Source organism: Entelurus aequoreus, linkage group LG06, assembly GCF_033978785.1.
Source record: "Entelurus aequoreus isolate RoL-2023_Sb linkage group LG06, RoL_Eaeq_v1.1, whole genome shotgun sequence".
In the NCBI taxonomy this organism is placed as follows: Eukaryota; Metazoa; Chordata; class Actinopteri; order Syngnathiformes; family Syngnathidae; genus Entelurus; species Entelurus aequoreus.
This window is the reverse complement of record NC_084736.1, coordinates 66,084,943-66,111,894: the sequence shown is the minus strand read 5'-3', so window position 1 is coordinate 66,111,894 and position 26,952 is coordinate 66,084,943. Positions and strand designations below refer to the sequence as shown.

Sequence of the window (26,952 nt, the reverse complement as noted above, 5' to 3'; positions counted from 1 at the left end):
GCTGCAGGCATTATTCGACCTTCATCTTCCCCACTCGGTGCAGGTTTTTTCTTCGTGGGTAAGAAAGATGGCACTCTACGTCCCTGTATCGATTTTCGAGGGTTGAATAACATCACCATTAAAAACAAATACCCACTGCCTTTGCTGGCATCTGCCTTTGAACCCCTCCAAGGAGCGACTGTGTTTTCCAAGTTAGACCTTCGCAATGCCTACCATTTGATTCGAATCCGAGCTGGTGACGAATGGAAAACAGCCTTTAAGACTCCCCTTGGTCATTTCGAATACTTGGTTATGCCCTTTGGCTTGACTAATGCCCCAGCAGTTTTTCAAGCTCTTGTGAACGATGTCCTCCGAGACCTGATTAACCGCTCCGTCTTTGTGTACCTGGATGATATCCTGATTTTCTCCCGCAACCCAGAGGAACATGTGGTTCATGTCAGACAAGTGCTCCAGCGCCTTCTTGAGAACAAGCTCTACATTAAAGCAGAAAAATGTGAGTTCCATGTTCAGTCCACAAGGTTCCTCGGGTTCATCATTGAGAGTGGTCAGGTGAAGGCAGACCCCGAAAAGGTGCGAGCTGTGGTGGACTGGCCTCAACCAACCTCAGTTAAACGTCTCCAGGGCTTTCTTGGCTTTGCAAACTTTTATCGCCGGTTCATCCGGAACTACAGTCAAGTGGTCGCACCCCTCACAAGACTCACATCTCCGTCTGTCCCATTCACTTGGACAGCAGAGGCTGACGCTGCTTTCAAGGAGCTTAAGAGACGTTTTACCACAGCCCCTGTCCTGATTCATCCTGACTCCTCACGCCAGTTCATCTTGGAAGTTGATGCCTCAGAGTCTGGAGTGGGGGCTGTACTATCCCAGCATTCTGCCAAGGACCAGAAGCGCCATCCTTGCGCGTTCTTCTCATATCGGCTAGAACCTGCTGAGCGCAATTATGATGTAGGTAACAGGGAGCTGCTGGCTGTCAAACTCGCTCTGGAGGAATGGAGGCACTGGCTTGAGGGAGCAGAACACCCATTCATCATCTGGACAGACCATAAAAACCTGACCTACATTCAGTCTGCCAAGCGCCTCAATTCCCGCCAGGCCCAGTGGGCTTTGTTTTTTGGTCGATTCCGCTTCACACTGACCTACCGTCCAGGATCCCGCAATGTCAAGCCGGATGCCCTGTCACGTCAGTTCATTTCGGAGGGTCCCACCAGTCCTGAGCCTATCCTTCCGGCGTCTTGTGTGGTGGCCGCAGTAACTTGGGAGATTGAGTCGGTGGTCCGAAGGGCTCAGCAAGACCAACCAGACCCGGGTAATGGTCCTGATAAATGCCTTTTTGTGCCTGACTCTGTACGTTCACAGGTTCTTCTGTGGGCACACACTTCCTTGTTTGCCTGCCACCCAGGAGTTGGCCGCACCATGACTCTCCTCAAGCGACACTTTTGGTGGCCTACCATGGATGCTGATACCCGTGCCTTTGTGTCTGCCTGTACTGTGTGTGCCCGTGGAAAATCCTCCAATCGACCACCTGCTGGCCTACTCCATCCCTTGCCAGTCCCAAGCCGCCCCTGGTCTCATATATCACTGGACTTTGTCACTGGCCTCCCGCCTTCTCAGGGAAATTCTGTTATCCTCACTATAGTGGACAGATTTTCCGAATCAGTGCATTTCGTGGCTCTACCCAAACTCCCCACGTTCCTGGAAAGCCAACCTCATGGTCCAGCATGTGTTCCGTCTTCATGGAATTCCGGGCCATTGGAGCCACTGTGAGTCTGACTTCGGGTTATCACCCTCAGTCTAATGGGCAAACGGAACGGGCAAATCAAGACCTAGAAGCGGCCCTCCGATGTGTCGTTGCCAAGAACCCCTCCTCCTGGAGCACCCACCTGGTATGGATTGAGTATGCCCACAACTCATTACCCTGTGCAGCCACGGGAGTGTCACCATTTGAGGTATCCTTAGGTTACCTACCCCCGTTGTTTCCTGCTGAGGAGGATGATATCTCTGTACCTTCAGTTCAGGCTCAGATGCGGCGTTGCCGCAAGGTGTGGAAAGATGCTCGTGCTGCCCTCCTCAGCTCTGTGGACCGAAATCGTCGATATGCGGACCTACACCGAAGGCCGGCACCAGCCAGGTCAGCAGGTGTGGCTTTCCTCTAGAGACCTTCCCCTCAAAGTGGACTCAAAGAAACTTGCACCCCGGTATGTTGGCCCTTATGAAATCATTTCCATCATCAATCCAACAGCAGTTAAACTCAAATTACCTGCACGCTGGAGGATCAATCCCACTTTCCATGTCTCCCAACTGAAGCCTGTTTCGACCAGCCCACTATCTCCCCCTGATACCCCCCCCACCCCCCACCCCCCACCCCCCACCCCCCTGTGTCATCGACGACCACCCAGCCTACACGGTCCGGCGGCTGATGGATGTGCGCCGTCGGGGTAGAGGTCTGCAGTACCTGGTGGACTGGGAGGGGTATGGACCTGAGGAGCGTTGCTGGGTGCCTCGCAGCTTCATCCTGGACCCTTCCCTTATCTTGGCCTTTCACCGCAGTCACCCGGGCAAGCCTGGTGGATCGCCTGGAGGCGTTCCTTGAGGGGGGGGCACTGTCACAGTCTCTGTCTGTTTGTCTCTGTGTGTGTCTTTGGGAGAGTGGGCGTGTTTTGGGCGTTGGCTTGGCTCCAGCTCTCAGCCTGGCACAGCTGATCCCAGCACTCTAATCACTCACCTGCCTGCCATCAACTCATCACCTGCAGTCTTCAAATGTTTGGACTTCTCTCGGCGTGATCGCCAGATCGTTTCACCTTCTACATGTGGTAACGCTTCACGCCCGTTTGTTCTGGAAGTCTAGCACTTTTGATAATCTTGCGAATCTGCCATTTCTGTATTTTTTGGCTCCTCATTCTACCCCTGTTTTTTCCTCTGCCTTCAGTTCCCTACCTGCCGTGTGTGCCTGCCTCAACCTGCTAGCCTCAGCCTGCTGGCCTCAGCCTGCTAGCCTCAGCCCGCCAGCCGCAGCCCGCTAGCCTCAACCTGCTAGCCTCAACCTGCTAGCCTCAACCTGCTAGCCTCTGCCTGCTAGCCTCAGCCTGCTAGCCTCAGTGTGCTCTCCTGGACTGCAAAGCCAAAGACTACAAGCTCCCTCCTTTCCCTCTGGTTTTATTAATAATAACCCTTGAACTTTAATCCTGTTTGTCTTTTCTGCATTTGGGTCCACCAGTTTTACCAATCGTGACAGGTAGCAGGTTATAGATTGCTTTGTACATCATTTTAGCTGTTTGCAATTTTACCAAATCACCGAACTTTAATATTTTTGACTTAATAAATAAAGGGTTTGTATGTTCTCTATATCCAACATTATGTATTATTCTAACTGATGTTTTTTGTAACACAGTTAGCGAATGTAGCGCACATTTGTAGGTATTTCCCTATATTTCTGCAGAATAACTCAGGTATGGTAACACTAGTCAGCAATGCACACATTTAATGACGCACAGGAGTTCTTTCAAGAAGGGCACCGGTTTATTCACTTGTCAGTCCAACAAGGAGGACCTGCCCCTAACACTGCTATGCCAATTACTAGGCTTTGTCGGGATCCCTATGATTGGCCGACAGCCTATTCTTAGTTTTCGTTTAAGTGTTTGGATCAGAAAATATTATAATTTTGTAACACGACCCTCCACCTCAGAAACTGCAGTTTAACAAGGTACTCTAGGACAGTTTCATTTGATTTAATCTAACTTTTTGGGATCCCTGCATGGAAAACGTTGAAGACCCCTGGTCTCCAGTCAACTTTGTTACAATATGGCCTCAAAACATGCAGCTCAGTGAAAATAAGTTAATAGATGGTTTTAAATCATAACTGGAATTGCATCAGGCAAGCAGTGAGGATTATGGTGTGAAGCCACACGGGATCGTGGTTGTAGCGCCAGCCTAATGACCAGGCTAAAGTGTAGAATGGACTCTGGGGATATTGGAGCTGAATCTAATCTAATGACTATAACCTTCACTTTTAGTCATTTGGGGGCCAAAAGCAAACGAGGCCCTCCACATACCACATACAAAAAAAACATAGGTAAATTATTGTGTGAAACTACAATGTGAGCTGCTTATTAAAACTTGGTGAGCCGCGCAATGAGTATCACTGATCCCAACGATTTTACTGTAATTGATAGAAAGTTAGGATACTTACTTAGAGTAAAGTGTAAGCGCATTAGAACCGGATGTGTGATGATAGGATTATTGTGAAGGCTGGAAGTATGTGACTGGTGGGAAAAAGAGAGCTCTTGACGGTGGCCGTGTTTGATCGAGACCAGACTGTTGGCTTTAAAAATTGGTTTTGAATGTCCTACAGTACTTCCAAAACTTGTACTTCATCTCGCCAGACTCTCGGTTACAATACTTTACCATTTAGAGCACTTTAATACTCACACATCTTTGATGAAAAGCATCACTCTCCACTTGCATCCTGCACTGACAGCAGATCTTGCTGTGTTGATCACATACATTCTGTCACTGAGAAAAAAGGTGACACCTTGTGTAGTTTTAATAAAAACTGTTCGCTTTCTCCACTCAACTTGGGTAACTGGTTTGTTTTGATCTGTCTTGCGGAATCAAGTCAGTAGCATAGAATAGTCGATTGCGTGAGAAGCGAAGGGGAGCTGTCAAAAACGATCATGATTGATTAAGCATTTGAAGACAAAAAATAAAGAATTGTTTTAAAATAGAAGAAAACTTTAATAAAACTTTAACTTTTTATTTTTCTCGAGGCCCTAGGCAACTGCCTGTGTTCGCCTAATGGTAATTCTGCCTGTGTTTTATTGCAAATGTTGTTCCCAAATCAAGCTATTCGGAAGGTTTGGAAAGGGATAAATGAGTTTGAGTTTGAGTTTATTTTGAACATGCAAGCATACAACATGATACATCACAATTTCCAGTTTCTCTTTTCAACATGTTCGAAAAGGAGTGGGAAGAAGCAGAGCTCATTTAATCCTACCCCTTTTCTTTTACATAACAGTTGCTAAAGCTTTTGTTCACTTCCTGTTCTCAATTTATTCACAATATACTGCATAAGTAATCTCAATAAAAATAAATAAATAAATAAATAATACTCGGTTAAGTAAGTTACATGTCATATGATGAGACGAGTAAGATTATTTTGAGAATGAATGAATGGATGGATGAAATAAATTCAGAATGTTTATCATGGTTCTTTTTCTTTGTACTTTGTAAACACTTTAAGTTTGAATAGTTTCTTGAAGTGGATCATATTAGTACATTGTTTGATTGCTTTGCTTAATCCATTCCATAATTTAATTCCACATACAGATATACTGAAGGTCTTAAGTGTTGTACGTGCATACAAATGTTTTAAATTACATTTTTCTCTAAGATTATATTTCTCCTCTTTTTTTGAGAAGAATTGTTGTATATTCTTGGGTAGCAGGTTATAGTTTGCTTTGTGTATAATTTTAGCTGTTTGCTAGTAATTTCAGTATCTTTAATTCAATAAATAAAGGGCTTGTATGTTCTCTATATCCAACATTATGTATTATTCTAACTGATCTTTTTTGTAACACCGTTAATGAATGAAGTGTACTTTTGAAGTTATTTCCCCATATTTCTACACAATAACTCAGATATGGTAACACTAGCGAGCAGTAGAGAATATGAAGTGATTTTTGGTCAAGAACATGTTTTGCTTTATTCATTATTGATGTGTTTCTTGCTACTTTATGTTGTATATTTTTTACATGAGATTTCCAGTTCAATTTATCATCAATCATTATACCTAGAAATTTGGTTTCATTTACTCTTTCAATTTATATTCCGTCTATTTATATTTGTGTTTGACTTTCTCTTCTACTGTTACCAAATAGCAGTGTTTTAGTTTTACTGAGATTCAACGAAAGTCTGTTTTTGTCAAACCATTTCTTCTGTTATTATTTGTATTATCTTCTGTGTGTTCTGTCCTGAACAAAATGCTGTTGTATCATCCGAAAATAATACTAACTTTAAATATTTTATAACTTTACAAATGTCATTTATATAGAGATTGAATCATTTAGGTCCTAGTATTGATCCCTGAGGTACACCAATCAAAGCCAACTCCCTGGGAAGTACAAAGTATGGTGCTACCAGTTCATACTGTACCAAAGGGTGATGTGGCCACTGAAGATGAGCGAAATCCCCTCCTCAGTGGTAAGCAAGATGGACGGGGGGGCAAACTCGTTCATCAGAAAGTGGCTGGGACTACCAAGGTGCCTCTCAGACGTAGGCCTCTTTGGTAGGAACGCTCTTCAACTACCACTGCGATCCATCAGCCTGGGATACAAGCAAGAGAAGGCTCGGCTGGTGCTGGAGCTGAGGGAATCCACTGACCAGTTGGTGAGAGCAGCGGGCACCCAGATAAGAACAGGAAGAAAGTGGAAAGCCCAAGAAGAGGTCGACACGGCGATCTGCAGGCTGAAGCACCGTGAAGTGGTCGGCAGAGTTCAGGAAGGTCGAGCAGACCTTGGGAGGGGCGAGGCTCCCTTGTTCTGGTCAAAGGCTTCCAAAGAAGACCGGAGAGCCATGGTGGTGGCAGAAGTGGCAAGAAATGAGCAGGAACGCCTAAACATCAAAGCGATGTCCCAGGGCCAGCAAGGTCGTTGGACATTGTGGGAAGGTCTCACAGACAGGACGATGTCATGGTCTGACCTGTGGAAGATCCCCCAAGCCAGGCTCAGCTTCCTGATCAGAGCAACGTACGACACCTTGCCTTGTCCCCGAAACCTCCACCAATGGTTTGGTGCCGAGGAGACCTGTCCCCTCTGCAACACCATCAACGCAAGCCTACAGCACATCCTGTCGGGCTGCTCAACAGCGTTGTCGCAAGGCCGCTACAGATGGCGACACGACCAAGTCTTGAAAAAGTTGGCAGAGATGTCAGAGACCTGCAGAAAGGAGGCAAATAGCAGACCTTCCGCTCCAGCCAGACATCTCATCCAATTCGCGAGGGCTGGGGATGGTGCCAAACACCCCCACCAGAGAGCTACAGTGAGACTCCTCTCACCAGGAAATGAGTGGAGCATGAGGGTCGACCTGGGGAAGCAGCTCCAGTTCCCCAGGGAGATCGTCGAAACATCGCTACGGCCAGACCTGGTCTACTGGTCAGAGGCTTGCAGGACGGTTCTTCTGGTCGAGCTCACTGTCCCATGGGAGGGGGGGTTGGAGGCTGCTTATGAGCGGAAGCGAGCCAAGTACTCTGACCTGGCAGCAGAGTGCAGGGAGGCTGGCTGGAAAGCCGTCATCTGCCCTGTGGAAGTGGGGTGTAGGGGCTTCGTGGGTTCCTCAACTGCCCGCCTACTCCGAGACATTGGATGCACAGGAGCGGGGCATCGGAAAGCCATGAAAGAGCTGGCCGAGGAGGCGGACAAAGGCAGCTTCTGGCTGTGGCTAAGGAGGAAGCATAAGAGTTGGGGGGAAAACACCTAGGACATCAGCAGGGGGTGGCAGGGAGACATCCCTGCCATCGCTCCGCCACCATGAGACGTTCTGGGGTTAAAGGAGCGAAACGTTGATGAATGGTGGTCACCAGCTGATGACCCGTTTATGCCCACAGAGGTGTTCGGTGAGGTGTCACAGCACACCTGTCAAAAGGCACTGGAGGAGGTGCGTCAGGCAGCAATGCCCAGCAGGAATTCCATCACCTGTATCTTGATAGGTACACCACAGGATATACTTAGCGTTGTAGACGTGTGTTCATAGCTTCACGTATTGTTTCCTGTTCGTTAGATAACTTCTTATCCAGTTTAAGAGTAACCCTCTGATGCCATATCGTTCTAGTTTTTTTATTAAAATATTGTGATTAAAACTGTCAAATGCTTTAGTTAGTGTGTGTGTATGCATTTTTATGGTCTCCGAACGTAATCCTCTCAATTGCAAGGATCTGCTGTAATACTGGAAAAATGTGAGCAGGTCCATTTTTTTGAACCTATATACTTATACTTCTTCATCTTCTTCTTAGTCTTATCTACGTCTTCTTTTTTCTTCTTTTTATTCTTTCTCTTTGTTGTTTTTTTCGTCTTCTTCTTCTTTGCCTTCGTATTCACTTTCGTCGTATTCTTCTTTGTATTCTTCATCTTTTTTTTCTTCTTCTTCTCCACCTTCATTTTCTTCTTTTGGTCTTCTTTTTCATCGTCGTCTTCTACTTCTTTGTCTTCTTCTTCTTTGTCTTTTTCTTTTTCTTTTTCTTGTTATTCTTGTTCTTGTTCTTCTTTGTCTTCTTTATCTTCTTGCCCTTCTTCTTGTTATTGTTCTTGTTCTTATTTGTCTTCTTGTTCTTTTTCTTCTTTATCTTATTGTGCTTCTTCTTGTTATTGTTCTTGTTCTTCTTTGTCTTTTTCTTCTTCTTTGTCTTTTTCTTCTTCTTTGTCTTCTTGTTCTTTTCTGTCTTCTTGTTCCTCTTCTTCTGGTTGTTCTTCTTGTTTTGCTTCTTGTTCTTCGACTTCTTGTTCTTCGACTTCTTGTTCTTCTTTTTTTCTTCTTGTTCCTCTTGTTTTTCTTCTATATCTTTTTGTTCTTCTTGTTCTTCTTCTTTTACTTATACTTGTTGTTCTTCTACTTCTTTTTGTTCTTCTTCTTGTTCTTCCTATTGTTCTTCTTCTACTTCCACTTCTTGTTTTTCTTCTTATTTTACTTCGACTTCTTGTTCTTCTTGTTCTTTTTCTTCTTGTTTGTTAGTAGAAGTAATAGAAGTAGAAGTAGCCGTAGTAGTATTTTGTAAGTTTCTTTAAAATTAATTTAACAACCATGATATAGTAGAACATTCGCATGCTATAGTTTTTTTCCCCCAATCTTGCGTCATACAATCAGTCATCATTTAGTGCTTTTGTGTCATCTGTCAATATTACCTCGACAATTGTTTTGCTTTATCTTTGTGCCATGCTTGTGCTTGTAATAAGGAAGCAAACGTGCTAATTGGGAAAATTTCGTCACGCATGGATACCTTTGTTAATGCATATTGCATAAGGGAACAGTTTAATATTAACAGCACTTCGATACCTATTAACTCCCTCGTCACAGAGCACATTTAAGGGAAGCGAGGGCCCCCTTGTTTTGTTGCCACATCAGGCTCACATCTCTAGCAGCTCTGGTATTTGAGCCTCACATACATACAGTTGCTCCCCACAGAGCACAGGCCGCTATGAATGTGAGCAGGTCGTGTCGCACAACACGCAGCTATCAGCCAGCAAGTTATCCTTGTGAAGTAAAAAAAACGAAAGAGCTACTTGCTATTCCGGGCACATATAATGTTCTTGAACTTCAGGGAGGAAGGGAAAAAGTGTCCCTTGCTGAATAGATGTGTGCTTTTTAAAGTTCCAAATGAGAAGTGGAAAGATCCCCACTGTGACTGGCCTCTTTGCAGCAGGAGATAAACTTCGCAAAGTCTTTTTCCACATGACAACTGTCCCGTGAACAAACATTTTATGTTTTGTTGCACTAAACTGAGCTGTTTGTTCTTACTAATTACTTAATAGCTATACTCAAACATCAAAATTAAATGCATAATTATTGACCTTTCTTGTAGATAGTACCCTTAAGGATGCAATTTCTTGTGAACGAGCCGCAAACAATCTTAGCTGGGCTAAGATTGTTTGCGATAAAACAAACAACATGTATACTTGACCCACTTCCGGGGAAACTTATCAAGGAACTGTTTGTAGTATTAGGACCATCAGTGCTAAATATTATAAACTTATCACTTTCTTCTCGCACTGTTCCTCTAGCATTCAAAAAAGCGGTTATTCATCCTCTGCTCAAAAGACCTAACCTCGATCCTGAGCTCATGGTAAATTACCGGCCAGTGTCCCACCTTCCGTTTATTTCGAAAATCCTCGAAAAAATTGTTGCACAGCAGCTAAATGAACACTTACTGTCTAACAATCTCTGTGAACCTTTTCAATCCGGTTTCAGGGCAAATCACTCTACGGAGACAGCCCTCGCAAAAATGACTAATGATCTATTGCTAACGATGGATTCTGATGCGTCATCTATGTTGCTGCTTCTTGATCTTAGCACTGCTTTCGATACCGTCAATCATAATATTTTATTGGAGCGTATCAAAACACGTATTGGTATGTCAGACTTAGCCTTGTCTTGGTTTAATTCCTATTTTACTGACAGGATGCAGTGCGTCTCCCATAACAATGTGACCTCTGAGTATGTTAAGGTAACGTGTGGAGTTCCCCAGGGTTCGGTTCTTGGCCCTGCACTCTTTAGTATTTACATGCTGCCGCTAGGTGACATCATACGCAAATACGGTGTTAGCTTTCACTGTTATGCTGATGACACTCAACTCTACATGCCCCTAAAGCTGACCAACACGCCGGATTTTAGTCAGCTGGAGACATGTCTTAATGAAATTAAACAACGGATGTCCGCTAACTTTTTGCAACTCAACGCTAAGAAAACGGAAATGCTGATTATCGGTCCTGCTAGACACCGACATTTATTTAATAATACCACCTTAACATTTGACAACCAAACAATTACACAAGGCGACTCGGTAAATAATCTGGGTATTTATTATCTTCGACCCAACTCTCTCGTTTGAGTCACACATTAAGTGTGTTACTAAAACGGCATTCTTTCATCTCCGTAATATCGCTAAAATTCATTCCATTTTGTCCACTAGCGACGCTAAGATCATCATTCATGCGTTCGTTACGTCCCGTCTCGATTACTGTGACGTATTATTTTTGGGCCTCTCTATGTCTAGCATTAAAAGATTACAGTTGGTACAAAATGCGGCTGCTAGACTTTTGACAAAAACAAGAAAGTTTGATCATATTACGCCTATACTGGCTCACCTGCACTGGCTTCCTGTGCACTTAAGATGTGACTTTAAGGTTTTACTACTTACGTATAAAATAATACACGGTCTAGCTCCAGCCTATCTTGCCGATTGTATTGTACCATATGAACTCCGGCTTATTAGTGATTCCCAGAGCCCAAAAAATGTCTGCGGGCTATAGAGCGTTTTCTATTCGGGCTCCAGTACTCTGGAATGCCCTTCCGGTAACAGTTAGAGATGCTACCTCAGTAGAAGCATTTAAGTCCTATCTTAAAACTAATTTGCATACTCCAGCCTTTAAATAGACCCCCCTTTTAGACCAGTTGATCTGCCGTTTCTTTTCTGCTCTGCCCCCATCTCCTTCATGGAGGGTGGGGGCACAGGTTCAGTGGCCACGGATGAAGAGCTGGCTGTCCAGGGTCGGGACCCAGGGTGGACCACTCATCTGTACATCGGTTGGGGACATCTCTGCACTGCTGACCTGTCTCCGCTCGGGATGGTCTCCTGCTGGCCCCACTATGGACTGGACTCTCACTATTATGTTAGATCCACTATGAACTAGACTCTCACAATATCATGCTAGATCCACTCGACGTCCATTGCCCCTCCGAGGTTTCTCATTGTTATCCCATTGGGTTGAGTTTTTTCTTGCCCTGATGTGGGATCTGATGTCGTTGTGGCTTGTGCAGCCCTTTATGATTTATCGTGATTTAGGGCTATATAAATAAACATTGATTGATTGACTGATTTTAGTCAGGACTTCGAGAAGGCCATTCTAAAACCTTAATTTTAGCCTGATTTAGCCATTCCTTTACCACTTTTGACGTGTGTTTGGGGTCATTGTCCTGTTGGAACACCCAACTGCGCCCAAGACCCAACCTCCGGGGCTAATGATTTTAGGTTGTACTGAAGAATTTGGAGGTAATCCTCCTTTTTCATTATCCCATTTACTCTCTGTAAAGCATCAGTTCCATTGGCACCAAATCAGGCTAAAATTTATGTTTTAGAATGGCCTTCCCAAAGTTCTGACTTAAATGTGTGGACAATGCTGAAGAAACAAGTACATGTCAGAAAACCAACACATTTAGCTGAACTGCACCAATTTTGTCAAGAGGAGTAGAAATTCAACCAGAAGCTTGCCAGAAGCTTGTGGACGGCTACCAAAAGTGCATAATTGCAATGAAACTCGCCAAGGGACATGTAACCAAAAATTAACATTGCTGTATGTATACTTTTGACCCAGCAGATTTGGTCACATTTTCAGTAGACACATAATAAATTCATAAAAGAACCAAACTTCATGAATGTTTTTTGTGACCAACAAGTATGTGCTCCAATCACTCTGTCACTAAAAAATAAGAGTTGTAGAAATTATTGGAAACTCAAGACAGCCATGACATTATGTTCTTTACAAGTGTATGTCAACTTTTGACCACGACTGTATATCTGGAAAGCCTTCATTAAGGGCCTTGGTTTTAGGGATGGATATTGTTTACATTTTAACCAATACTAGTACCAATTCTGTACTTTAAAAACGGTGCCGGTGCCCTGATCGTTACTTTAAGAATGGATAAGAACATGTGTGGGACGGCGTGGCGAAGTTGGTAGAGTGGCCGTGCCAGCAATCGGAAGGTTGCTGGTTACTGGGGTTCAATCCCCACCTTCTACCATCCTAGTCACGTCCGTTGTGTCCTTGGGCAAGACACTTCACCCTTGCTCCTGATGGCTGCTGGTTAGCGCCTTGCATGGCAGCTCCCGCCATCAGTGTGTGAATGTGTGTGTGAATGGGTGAATGTGGAAATACTGTCAAAGCGCTTTGAGTACCTTAAAGGTAGAAAAGCGCTATACAAGTATAACCCATTTATTATATATTTGTAAAAAAAAAAAAAAAAGAATAAACAAAACAATGTATTTTTGATTTTATGGAATTATGTGACATTCTGACTGGACTAGTAATTAAGATACTTTATTTATTTAAAAAAATAATTAATTAGGAGGGGAGTTCACACGAGTCAGCTGGAAAGCATGACAAATGCAGTCACGGCTTCCCAATGCCACGACTCATCAAAGCATGTGTAAGGAAGTTGTGACTGTTATAATTTTCCTCCACAAGGCGGTGATATTGGTGTCAATATCGATGTCTAGTCATGATCAGTTCCCGAACATAAAGCCTCATATCAGTCTGGAAGGAGAGCTGATCATTTAAAGTCCAGCAATGACAGTTTGACGGTTAAAATTGAGGAGCATTTTTTTCTGCCAGGCTCCGCCTAACCACAAATGGGTATGATTAGTACTGACCCATCTAAATCTAGAACATGTCGTCATCATCATTTGAACCAATTCTTATCCATATCTGAATTTGTGGAGCCGAGTTACAAATGTTAAAATTTAGTGGCGAACAATCATATATTGGCGCCATGCCATGCCCACATTTCATGGCGTAGGCAAAATTCCTTCGCAATTTATTATCGTCCATCTGTCTTGTATCTGTCATTTTACCATGGTTCATTTGTTCAAAGTTAAAGTATGACCCCTGTTTTTGGCCTAAAAATGACCGACGGATACCAAGATGGCCAATTTCCTGTTTGTTTTCAAATATGGGTTTTTGAGAATTTTACATGCATCTTGTCATGATAGACGTCTAGAGATTTTCGTGACGATATGTGAAACTGTTGGCAGGAGCTTTTTTTTTTTTACTTTTCAAGGGGGCTCAATTTTGACATTTTGTGTTTGGGACCCCAAAAATATAACTTTTTTCGCCAGTGCTTGCAAAAATTAGTGAGTTTTCTTATATATTAAGTGCCTCTAAAATGTGATCAAAGTAGGAGAGTAATGATAAAATAAGCAATTCTAATAGAGCCTTCGCAGCTTTTGCTGCTCGGGTCCTAAAGATTACCAAGTAATACATTGACTAAAATTTGATAAAATACGACTTACTTGAGTTGTAATGTTTGATGCTCCTAATTTTGGGTGTTCCTGAATGCAACCTTGCTTGCTGGAACTGTCATTGGTGCATAGTGTGGAAGTGATGTGTTATTGTGGCCATAGACATCATGTACATAGACGGCGCATAGACCGCTACTGCCTATTGGAGCTGACGAGATATGGGACCGCCATCTTGAAAGGGGCAACATCTCATCTGCTGACAGGCGTAATAAAGTGTCAGCGTATTTAATCCATCATAACTTTCTAAATACTAAACTGATTTTCAGCTTAGTTTATAGCTACCTGGCAACAATTTCACTGGCGCCCATAAATACAGTACAATAATCTTCAATTCACAAAATACAACCAATAGCTACGTTTACTCTTACTTGTGAAAAGTAATCCGCCTTGATCTGTTTTCCACGGTCCGCCAATTTGAGCAAGAATATGCAGAACAATGACTTGGCATCGTGTTTTTTGTTGTTGTTGATGGCTGACGAATTTCCTGCACCGCAGCAGCAAATGCGGTGTCTACGAATATGGTGCCTATGGTTGTGGCTACAGGCTAGTCTAGCACTGCGGTGCTAACAGTGTTATGAGGGCTGCTGTTGGCGCGTTAAGTCAGCAATAAAGTCTAAAAAGAGCATCAGACTTTGTGCTTCTGTCAGGACGCGACATTATTTACTAGACAATACTTGTACAATATGTCTTTTTTTGCAAATTGATTTTGACTTGTTACTACTTTGACCTTAAAGTCAAGTCAAGATGAGCGACTATATGGATTCATGTTATCCACGTGTGGAGATGATTTGAAAAAAATGCATACAAATTTAGATTTGACATCTTACAGTATATAGACTGTATAATATGACACTGTTATATAATTAATGTAGTCATTGTCTATACCGCTTGTCCTTATTTGGGTCATACAAAACAAGTTTTTTGGTCTTTGTGTTGTCCACTGTGTGCATTAGGCTTGTACGGTATACCGGTACTAGTATAGTATCGCGGTACTAATGAATCAAAAATAGTACAATGCTCTGTTTGAAAAGTATAGGTTCGCCATATATTTTTTTTACAGGCATGACGGCGCGTCGTCATCACGTTTTGACATGGCTGGTTTTACGAGCAGAGGCGCATGTTCGGGAGCGCACAATCACGGAGTACTTACAAGCAGACACAGTGTGTAGACAGAAAGGGGAGAACGGACGCATTTTGGCATAAAAACTGACGATAAAGGTGAAGCTATAACACTGAAACGCCCTCTGGAAGACGTGCTTTAAAACATGGCTAGCTAGTTAGCGGCTAACGTCCATCCGCAATCGACAGTGTTTTAGCTACTTCTAAATCACTAATCCTCGCCTCCCTGGCGACAAATAAAGTACGTTTCTTACAAGTATCATCCCTGCAGGACGAGGAATAGCTAAACATGCTTCACTACACACCGTAGGAGGATACAATAGCTCACCGGCGTCACAATGTAAACAAATTCCATGGGTGGATCTACACCTGACATCCACTGTAATGTTACCAAATACAAGAGCGTATCTAGTCGATACTACTATGATCACATCAATATTTTTTATCGTGACAAAATCTTTTTTCTTTTTAAAAAAAATTCATATTATGTTCATATACTCAGGAAATATGTCCTTGGACACATGAGAACTTAAATTATGACCAATGTATGATCCTGTAACTACTTGGTATCGGATCGATACCTAAATTTGTGGTATCATCCAAAACTAATGTAAAGTATCCAAACAACAGAAGAATAAGTGTTTATTAGATTTTAACAGAAGTGTAGATAGAACATGTTAAAACAGAAAATAACCAGATATTAACAGTAAATGAACAAGTAGATTAATAATATTTTTTTACAGCTTGTCCTTTATAATTTTGACAAAATAATAAAAATGGAAAATTACACAATTTGTTACTGCATATGTCAGCAGACTAATTAGGAGCCTTTGTTTGTTTACTTACTACTAAAAGACAAGTTGTCTAGTATGTTCACTATTTTATATAAGGACAAAATTGTTCTTCGATTGCAATAAGATTAATGTACCCTAAGATTTTTTGTTAAAGCCAAAAATGCCATTTTTTTGTGGTCCCCTTTATTTACAAAAGTATCGGTACCAAAATATTGGCATCGAGACAACCCTAGTGTGCATAATAGATTACATAGCTGGGCATCTCTCTCTCTGACCTTTTATGTGAGGTATGACTCCATGTAGATTGGCACGGACATTTGTCAGTTAAATCACCTTAAAAAACAAATCATATACTGTAAATCTATTAACTGTATATTCACCGAGTTTGGAGACGACTAGGAATGGGGCATCATTACCGATACCATTGTATAATTAGTGTTCTGTCGAGCCATACATTGCCCAGGATTTGCACATCACCTGCTACTGCTCATGCGTGTGAGTGTAGAATAGGGAAAGAGATGTTATGAAGAGCAAAATGTTAATTGTTATTAAACAAACAACAAACCCATCATTCAGCTTACCTTCCAAAAACGCTTAATTTCAGGTGTTATATGACATTATGTTAAAATGTTATGTTTTATTAATACTAACGTATTATAGGGGTGTCCCGATCCATTTTGATGTTGGCTATTGCTCCGATAGCAGCAAAAAAAACAAGTATCGGCTGATACTGACTTCTTAAATCTCTGTACAAGCAGTCTTGCAGCAAGTTTACTGTACTTGCGCATAGCTGGACAGCCAGTAAACATATACATGTCCTTCAATAAGCACACAAGATTTATCTCTTCTTATATTTTAGTCAAATCATTTACAAAAGGTAAAGATGGCTGTAGGCTACAAGGAGCTAGCAGTTACGCAACAATTAAGCACACAATAGCTAGACATACTGTACATAATAAGTGTCCTTCATTGAACAACATTGCAGTCTGAAACAGCACATTTGTCAATATAAACATATATCAAATAGTTGTAGTTACATATTACTTACACATACAAAGTCTACAAGGCAGAAGCATAATAGAAAGTATCCAGTAACAAACCTGTCCGCATCATTCAACTGACTGCACCATGAACTTGACCTAATTAATTATTGTGTACACTATGTGTGTGTGTACCCCCCCCCCCAAAAAAAAAAACACTCCACTTCAATTTAAAGACAGCATGGGTCCATTCCAGATGGTAATAATAAATAGGTCAATGTTCTCTTTTTGACTAATTTCACCTTTTCTAACTATCCGCACTACAAAATAATCACAAGTCTGTATGATTCCTGCTGATATCATATCAGATTAATATCGGTATCGACCAATACACAAGGCACCAATATCAGTATTATACTAGAAGTTAAAAAGTTATATCAGGATATTTGTACTGTATAGCGCAAGTCTTTTGAAACCAGGTTACGTTCCCTATTACTAGAAACGACTGGATAAAAATGACAAAAATGAATATTGACATGAACGTGTAAAAACAGGACCCGTATTGTGCATATTTTTATTTGCATACAGTCGTGGTCAAAAGTTTACATACACTTGTAAAGAACATAATGTCATGGCTGTCTTGAGTTTCCAATAATTTCTAAAACTCTTATTTTTTTGTGATAGAGTGATTGGAGCACATACTTGTTGGTTCTTTTATGAATTTATTATGGGTCTACTGAAAATGTGACCAAATCTGTTGGGTCAAAAGTACATCACATGGACAAAGATAAGACCTTCTCTAGGAAAGTTCTGTGGTCAGATGAAACAAAAATTGAGCTGTTTGGCCACAATACCCAGCAATATGTTTAATCCCAGGAACACTGTCCCTACCGTCAAGCATGGTGGTGGTAGTATTATGCTCTAGGCCTGTTTTGCTGCCAATGCAACTGGTGCTTTACAGAGAGTAAATGGGACAATGAAAAAGGAGGATTACCTCCAATTTCTTCAGGACATCCTAAAATCATCAGCCCGGAGGTTGGGTCTTGGGCACAGTTGAGTGTTCCAACAGGACTATGACCCCAAACACACATCAAAAGTGGTAAAGGAATGGCTAAATCAGGCTTAATTTAAGGTTTTAGAATGGCCTTCCCAAAGTCCTGACTTAAACGTGTGGACAATGCTGAAGAAACAAGTCCATGTCAGAAAACCAACAAATTTAGCTAAACTACACCAATTTTGTCAAGAGGAGTGGTCAAAAATTCAAGCAGAAGCTTGTGGATGGCTACCAACAGCGCCTTATTGCAGTGAAACTTGCCAAGGGACATGTAACCACATATTAACATTGCTGTATGTATACCTTTGACCCAGCAGATTTGGTCACATTTTCAGTAGACCCATAATAAATTCATACAAGAACCAAACTTCATGAATGTTTTTTGTGACCAACAAGTATGTGTTCCAATCACTCTATCACAAAAAAAATAAGAGTTGTAGAAAAGATTGGAAACTCAAGACAGCCATGACATTATGTTCTTTACAAGTGTATGTCAACTTTTGACCACAACTGTATGTGCATTGTTTATTTAGTTAATAGTGTTTTAGTGCTGAGAGGAGTGTGCAGTGTGTACAATAAACAAGCTTTGGAAATTAACCAAAACAACACATTTAGGAATGAGCTTCCTTCACTTATTTTAGTAATTACACGTTTTTATAGAAACAACAAATTGACTTAAAAAATAAAAATAAAAAAAAAAGGTGCCACGCTGGTGTTCCAAGAAGTTATTTTGCTCCAAACTAAAGTAGGTTAAGCAGATTTGGTCGCCACAACATATGACGCAGATGCCAGTCGCTTGCTGCAGTGCTAATAATCCAGCCTGCAAACAAGCTGTCACTTTCACTCATTTCTCTTCTAATGTAAGAACGCTCACAGGAATGTCCGGGGAGAATTAGCAAATGCAGCTTGCTCCGTTGGTCCACCGACCGACCGACCGATCCATAACCTGACTGAGACCAAGAAAAGCAGGAATGTTGAGCACCAACACCCACATCCACTACAGGTCCACAATCTTATACTTTAACTTATAGACATCTACATGCCAAAAAACATTAGTTTTGTTCAAACTAAATTCTGTGCAGGGAAGTAGATGCTGTTCAAATGACACACACTTTAATTAAACACTTGTCTGGAATGTTGGCCCTCAAGTTAGCCATTAGTCCCCTCTGATCTTCGCCTGATAAAAGACAACAGCTCATTGCAATCTAACCACACACTTGATAGCTGACCACGCCCCCTTTCCCTCGCTTTGCATCTCCTTTTGGCTTATAGAATTCAAGATAAGTCTTCGCCTGTTGAGCAAAAGCTGTCAGAGGTCACCTGCTTTGTTTACCTGCAGCTTACAACGATTTCAATGGAAAATAAATGACAATTTAAAGAAATTGCACCCCTGCATAAAGTTAAAAAAAGGGAGAAAATGGTTTCTGTTTAGGTTACCAAATCCGGTACTTTTTTGGCACCAAACAAATCCCGTTGGTCCACCTGGGTTGTGTGGGACGTCACGTCCGGTTGTTGACTCAGCTCTTCGCACTTTGGCAATTGGCCCTCACTCAGGCAGCACTGAGAGCAGACTCAGCCAAACTACCGCTAGATAATGTTGCAATTTTCAATGGTAACAAATAGAGATGTCCGATAATGGCTTGTTTTGCCAATATCCAATATTCCGATATTGTCCAACTCTTAATTACTAATTCCGATATCAACCGATACCGATATATGCAGTCGTGGAATTAACACATTATCATGCCTAATTTTGTTGTGATGCCCCGCTGGATGCATTAAACAATGTAACAAGGTTTTCCAAAATAAATCAACTCAAGTTATGGAAAAAAATGCCAACATGGCACTGCCATATTTATTATTGAAGTCACAAAGTGCATTATTTTTTCTACCATGCCTCAAAACAGCAGCTTAGAATTTGGGACATGCTCTCCCTGAGAGAGCATGAGGAGGTTGAGGTGGGCGGGGTTGGGTGTCCGGGGTTGAGGTGGGGGGTTGTTAGCGGGGGTGTATATTGTAGCGTCCCGGAAGAGTTAGTGCTGCAAAGGGTTCTGGGTATTTTTTCTGTTGTGTTTATGTTGTGTTACGGTGCGGATGTTCTCCCGAAATGTGTTTGTCATTCTTGTTTGGTGTGGGTTCACAGTGTGGCGCATATTTGTAACAGTGTTAAAGTTGTTTATACGGCAACCCTCAGTGTGACCTGTATGGCTGTTGATCAAGTATGCCTTGCATTCACTTGTGTGTGTGAAAAGCCGTAGATATTATGTGATTGAGCCGGCACGCAAAGGCAGTGCCTTTAAGGTTAATTGGCGCTCTGTACTTGTCCCTACGTCCGTGTACACAGCGGTGTTTTAAGAAGTCATGAATTTTACTTTTTGAAACCGATACCGATAATTATGAAACCGATACCGATAATTTCCTATATTACATTTTAAAGCATTTATCGGCCGATAATATCGGCAGTCCGATATTACCGCACATCTCTAGCAACAAAGCAATTGACTAAAAAAAAACGCTCCAACGCAAGTTAAGTAAGGCTCCACTTTTTCAAAAATGTGCTCGTTTGATGCTAATATACATTGGCTTTGCTATTGACATGCTACTAGCGATTTTACATGGCGATTTTTACACCATCAAATTTGTTCATGAAAACTACAACTAAAATGCACGTTGCAATCAAACAGCTGGTGCATTATAAGTACAATACTTACACTATTAACACTTTGTGGGGCGCAACAGACAACAAAGACTAAATCGACCAACACAATACTGCTATCTAACGTCTTGGATTTGCAACTGTAATTGAAACGTAATGTTATTTCTGCAAATGAGACTTAAACATGTGCTAATGAAACAAGATATAACAGGACAGCAGTTATCATAATCAGCTCATTGGAAAATGTTGCAATGAAAATTTAGATTTACTAACACACAAAAGTACCGAAAATTGATACCTTTTAGGAACCGGTATCGATTCCAGGAATTTGAATAGTATCGGTTTAAACGTGAACGGTACCCATCCTATTTTTGTCATATGCTCGTTATACATGCTGGTGGACCACCCTGGACATCAGCCGATGTTCTGTTAGCACTAGCATAATATTACTCACCAGAGTTGTGGACAGGGTTTGTACAAACTGTTCAATATTTGACGTAATCAACTGAGAATTAGTCCGATTTTTTTGCTTTGGTTTTATTGTTGCCTGTAGGTGGCTAGCTGGCACAGCTAAAGTATGTCCAGCAACAGTGGGGAGGCGCTTCTAAGTTTCACCCCGGCCTCCATGGCAGCAAAAAAAACTATGTGGTGTTCGGAGTATTACTTTGAAATAGTAATTCATTATAGTTACACGTCACTTTACCAAAAAAGTTATTAAATTATTAACATAATTACTGTTTAATAAATGTAATTAATTACTGTGGAAATAATTTATGCCTTACTTAAAAAGAAAAAAATCTAATATCAGGCGTATGCAGTATAGACGTTTCATGAGAGCAGTGTGTGTGAGTGCGTACGTTTGTGTGAGTGTGTGTGCCTTAAGGTCTAATAAAGTCTAATAAACAAACTTTGTTCTTCTCCAACAACGCCTTTCTTGTGGTTCGGTACAACAGTTTGGCCAACAAAAATAAAGAGGAGCCACACCTCTCGCATCGAATACACAATCTTCACAGCCTTCGTTCAATTCGATGAGATGACAAAACATTTTAGTTAGTATTGATGTTATTTGAACACTGATACAGTTTGCAGTTAAATAAAGGAGGAGTGATCATCCCAGTAAACAAACTAACTGACTTTATAAACCAGTTGTGACAACGTTCACGACACATCGCCTCACAGTTTCCTCACCTCACAGCAGCTAAAGGATGCTGTATTGACAACATGAAAGCAACATCAAATAGTTTTCTCCTTCGCTGTATACTTTTAGTGTGGGGACAACTGCGTCTGTGTCCAATATTGTCCACACCTGTCTCCATCTGAACACAGCAGTGCGCTCTTATACGCACGGCGGGAAGCGAGGGAAAATTACGTTAAACCAAGCGCTTGGCTCCGTTTACTCCGAGGGGAAATCTCCGGAGCAAAGTCCGTGTAGCTTGTCCGCCATGATTATCAAGCCAAACGACACTAGTGCGCATGCGCCTGACTTTGTGTTGCCGAAAATACATTAATAAATTACGTTTTTTTCTGTAAATAAAAAATTAGACGGTATTACTAACCGTCGGGAATTTTTATGGCGAATGATCATTATACCGTTTACCGTTACAGCCGTAGTCCATTAGCAAGTAAAAAGTCAAGGGCGGTCACGGCATGTTCTTGCCGTCGATGTCGGTAAATTTTTTAGGGCACGACGGCAAGTGCCGCAGTTAAATTTGAGCCCTGTGTGTGTGATAGTGTGTGTACTTTGCCGACATGTTGTTTGCTGTGTGATGTTGCCTCTTCCTACTAAATATCAAGTTTCTTTTAGTGTGGTGCTGGTTGTTACTTTCATTAGTAAATAGTTGATTCCTGTATTGAACTTGCTGTGCTTCTGACGCTGTCTTGTTGACACACAATCACATCAAAAGTAGCGTGCCACGTTACATTAAAGGCATCGGTAACGGCATTGTAACGTACGTAAAACTAACTAATTAGATTACTTGTTACTAGTACGGTGTTATTATTTAACACTATTTTTCCTAACATAGCATGCGACACACCGAGCATGAGAAAGCTGAAGACAATAAGCGATGCTAACAGCTAAGATAGCTTGAATGTAATCTAATAGAACAATGGCAGAATAAGTGCTTTGTACACTTTAACGAAAGTGTAGCTGGAACGGCACTACAGAGAATAAGCCGCTATGGACAGAAAATGAGCAAACAGATGAATAAGAGTCTGTACTGTAGAGAGAATAATATCAATCAATCAATCAAAGTTTCTTTATATAGCCCTAAATCACAAGTGTCTCAAAGGGCTGCACAAGCCACAACAATCTCACATCAGAGCAAGAAAAAACTCAACCCAATGGGATAAACTACTAAACGTAACATCTACACTGTGAATGCACATGTCCAAATGACCCAATACTGTGTGATATTGTGTACGTCAGCAGCCAAAGAAGGAGATTTTGTACCCTATAAAATAAAATAAATATATTGTGATACATACCGTTTTTGCAAAATATATATGTGGATGGGGGCGTGGCCTGCGGACCTGCAGCGAAGCGGGGTGTGCCAGAACCGGCTTCGAGATCAGCGACAGGTGATTAGATAAGCAGGCCCAGTTGGGCCATGTACACACCTGTCGCTGATCTCGAAGCCGGTCCTGGCACACCCCGCTTCGCTGCAGGTCCGCAGGCCACGCCCCCTCCCCAAATATCACAAAGTGTTTTTAGGCCATATCGCCCGTCCCCACTTTGCATGTCAGACAGGCTACATAGACTTTTTAACCCCGCCAATATACAATATATAGAACATATTGTAAGTAACATTAACACAATACTGCGTGCCTTCTTTCTGCGCCATTCATTGTTAGGCAGAACGAACAAAATAACATAATCTTTTTTTTTAATTAGTCATCCAAATATTAGTCATCAGAAAATGAGTCGTTAGTGGCAGAATCAGTGTGTATTTAAAGACATCGATCATTAGGGGTGCACAAAAAGTCCACTCACATCCTAATCCCGATTCTTATCCCTTCCAATTTTTAAATCAATTCATAATTTTCAAAAATATATCAAACCAAAAAAAATAATTTTTTTTTCTTTATAACAATTAATTTTTAAAAAGACGATTTGAGGCCATTTTCATGCAACCGAAAGGAGCTTTTCTAATATGTAACCTGTTTTGAAAAAAGCTTTATTATAATTATTCTACCAATTATAATACATTGCGAGAATCGGTTTGAATAAAGAATCATGTTAAATCAAGAATCGATTCTGAATCGAATCATCACCCCAGGAATAGAAATAGGACCAAATCAGTACGTACCCAAAGATTCACACCTGTACAGATCAAGTTTGTTGGCATTTTGCACGCGCATTAACTTTATATTAGGGCTGTCAAAGTTAAGGCATGCAATTATTAAACAAAAAAAATCACATTAATCATGTTTACGTGCAGATTATTCACGTAATTAATTTTGTCTGCACAAGCTTTAACCGCACATGCAGATGGTTATCTGAAAGGTGGTGCGGGTTGTTATATGCTCCGTGATCAGTTAGTGCAAAGGTGAGGTAGAATTTCCAACAGGTGTGCTCACTGGCAAATTTTACTATGGATAAAAATGTTACCAATTTTGAGTAAATACTATGCGTACCAGTAAAACAATTACATTTTAATCAAATTCAAAAGTATGAATAATCAGATTTTTTAAAATATTTGACAGCAGTTATATATAATAACTATATTTTAACATATCGTCATGTGTAAATTAGTTCAATAAAGTAATTAAAACATAAAATAATTGGCAATTCAAATAGTCGATCCATCCATTTTCTACCGCTTGTCCGGTTTGGGGTCGTGAGGGTGCTGGAGCCAATAAGATACATTTGTATCACATTTCTTTAGATCAGTGCTTCCCAATTATTCACGCGCCTCCCCCACTCTATAATTTGTTAATAAAATTGTTATAAGTACACCTCTGCATAACATTGTATCCTTATTAACATTAAAGAAAACCAAAAAGAAAGAAATATAGATAAACTTACAACAACGAATAACTTTATTAACATTGTTTTTAGTCCGCAGCTGAAAATATTTAAATCGCACCATTTTGCCTGAAATTTTAAAAAAAAATTAATCCTTATATAAACAATTAAAAAAAATAGATTTTGAACTATGTGATACTAAAAACAATTAAATTAAATAATATCAATAAATGATAATACATTCAAATTGGTCAGTATGTAACATTAACACAAGAGACCAATATATATAAAACATTTTTTTCATCAAAATGAAGAAGACAAGTTTATTGGCTACAATGAGCATGTTTTCCATTGCACAGCCTTAGAAGCGGGGTTTGAAGCATGATACTGATAAAGCATGTTCCCCGCGCCCCTCCATGTCCCACTGTATTTGAGAGGGACAATTGCACAAAACCAATTAATTACACTTCATAAGTGAAAGGGGGAGCAATGTAGGAAAAATAAGTCATTAGTAATGAATGTATCTTTGTAAAAGACTACAATATTTGGAACTATGAATGGTTAAAGTAGTAGTAGTAGTGTACATAACAAATAGTCAATGTTTTCCTAATTTGTAAAGTTGGCAAAATTGACCTTTGAGGGATAAACAACCTCAGATTTCCATGCAAGACTTTTTTTTTTTAAAGTGCTAATGTCACATCTTCTACACACTTAAGCAGCTGTCAGAAGTTGGTAAAGTTTCGAAGATTACGTCACTCTCTCACCCAGCATTTCTAACAGTTAAACATGCAATGAGAATATAATAATAATCAGAATAATAAGAGCTTACCAAAAAGAGCCGTGGTCATGAAGCAGATGCAGGGAGAAGTCCAATGCACAACATTTTAACATAATGGCACAACTATCTTCTTCTCCACTAGAGTATCCCTAGTCCGTGTGTCCGTCCTGATGCAGCACAGGCTGTGGAGTGTGTGTGCGTGTGTGTGTGTGTGTGTGTGTGTGTGTGTGTGTGTGTGTGTGTGTGTGTGTGTGTGTGTGTGTGTGTGTGTGTGTGTGTGTGTGTGTGAGGGCCCCCCCGCCCCCCCACTCCAGCAGCAGTGGCAGACTGAGCCCACCGGTCGTGGGAGTTGCTCTCCTTCGCTGGCTGAGCCTGCAAATGCAGCACAAAGGACCTTTGCCAGTTTCTTAGCTGTATGCAGTATTGATGGAGTTGCTGAGGGGATGCTAACACAGCATGTATTCTCACCCTTCCCTCCTCTCTGCACCTCCCTCCGCTCCCAAACACACACGCACACACACACACACACACACACACACACACAGTCGCTTTTCAGTGCAGGTCTTTTCAGCCTCGCCCTCAGATGTTAACGACTGGAGTTGCCAGTTAATCCTGATCAAAGATCTCCTTGCTGCACTGCCTGGCCCGACCGCATGTTCTCCAGGCAAGTGTTATTGTTACTCACGGTTTCAGACAGATTTGTATCAATGTGTAATATTACCAGCAGCGAGCATAGGAACTTCAAGTCTACATCATGGCTTGGATGGTGTGGTTACTTCTACTTGGAGTGTGTGCAAAATAAATCAAACACATGAGTTACACCAAGTTTAGAATTTTTGGTCTAAACTTTGCTCACTACAGCCCTAGACCTGACCCTGCCCCCAGTAGCGCTACTTTGGTTACACAATGAAACAAAAAAACACACAAAAAATATTCTATACAGCAGCTTAATGCCAATATACGTACAGTGGAACCTCGATTTACAAACTTAATTGGTTCTTGAGCACGGTTCATAAATGGGAAAGTTTGTATAGTGAAGCAGAGTTCCCCGTAAGAAACGATGTAAACATTAGTTCCAGCCCTGGCAAAAGTCCCAATTTTAGTATAATAATGCACACTTTGAAGACACTATCATGTTTGTACAGTGGAACCTCTATTTAAGAACTTAATTGGTTCTTGAACATGGTTCATAAATGGGAAAGTTTGTATAGTGAAGCAGAGTTCCCCATAAGAAACAATGTAAACATTGGTTCTAGCCCTGACATGCTAGAACCAATGTTCTAGCATGTCAAGTAATAATACTTCTTATTATTACTTATATAGGCCAGTCCCTATATAAGTAGAAGAATGCACACTTTGAAGACACTATAATGTGTGTACAGCAGCAGTGGAACCTTGATTTATAAACGTAATTTGTTTCTTGAAGGCGGTTCATAAATGGGAAAGTTTGTACAGTGAAGCAGAGTTCCCCGTAAGAAACGATGTAAACATTAGTTCTAGCCCTGACAAAAGTCCCAATTGTAGTACAAGTATGCATACTTTGAAGACACTATCATGTGCATACAGTGGAACCTCGATTACCAACTTAATTGGTTCTTGAACATGGTTCATACATGCAAAAGTTTGTATAGTGAAGCAAGGTTCCCAGTAAGAAATTATGTAAACATCGGTTCTAGCCCTGACAAAAGTCCCTATTTTAGTAGAAAAATGCACACTTTGGAGACACTATCATGTGTGTACAGCAGCGGTGGAACCTCGATTTACAAACTTAATTGGTTCTTGAACATGGTTCATACATGGAAACGTTTTTATAGTGAAGCAGAGTTC

General features: G+C 41.1%; 1 protein-coding gene across 3 annotated transcripts in view; it reads right to left on the bottom strand.

Annotated features, from left to right (window-relative positions):
• Positions 1–25,470, bottom strand: part of LOC133652464 (apoptosis-inducing factor 3) — a 66,372-nt gene extending 40,902 nt beyond the window's left edge. Inside the window, exon 1 of one of the 3 annotated variants that reach the window (XM_062051238.1) lies at positions 25,177–25,470. In XM_062051238.1, coding sequence (XP_061907222.1) covers positions 25,177–25,195 — 19 coding nt within the window. In that variant the 5' untranslated portion in view covers positions 25,196–25,470. The remainder of the gene's footprint in view (positions 1–25,176) is intronic. The other 2 variants (XM_062051237.1, XM_062051239.1) reach the window with 2 other exon arrangements.
• Between the last annotated feature and the right edge of the window lie 1,482 nt (positions 25,471–26,952).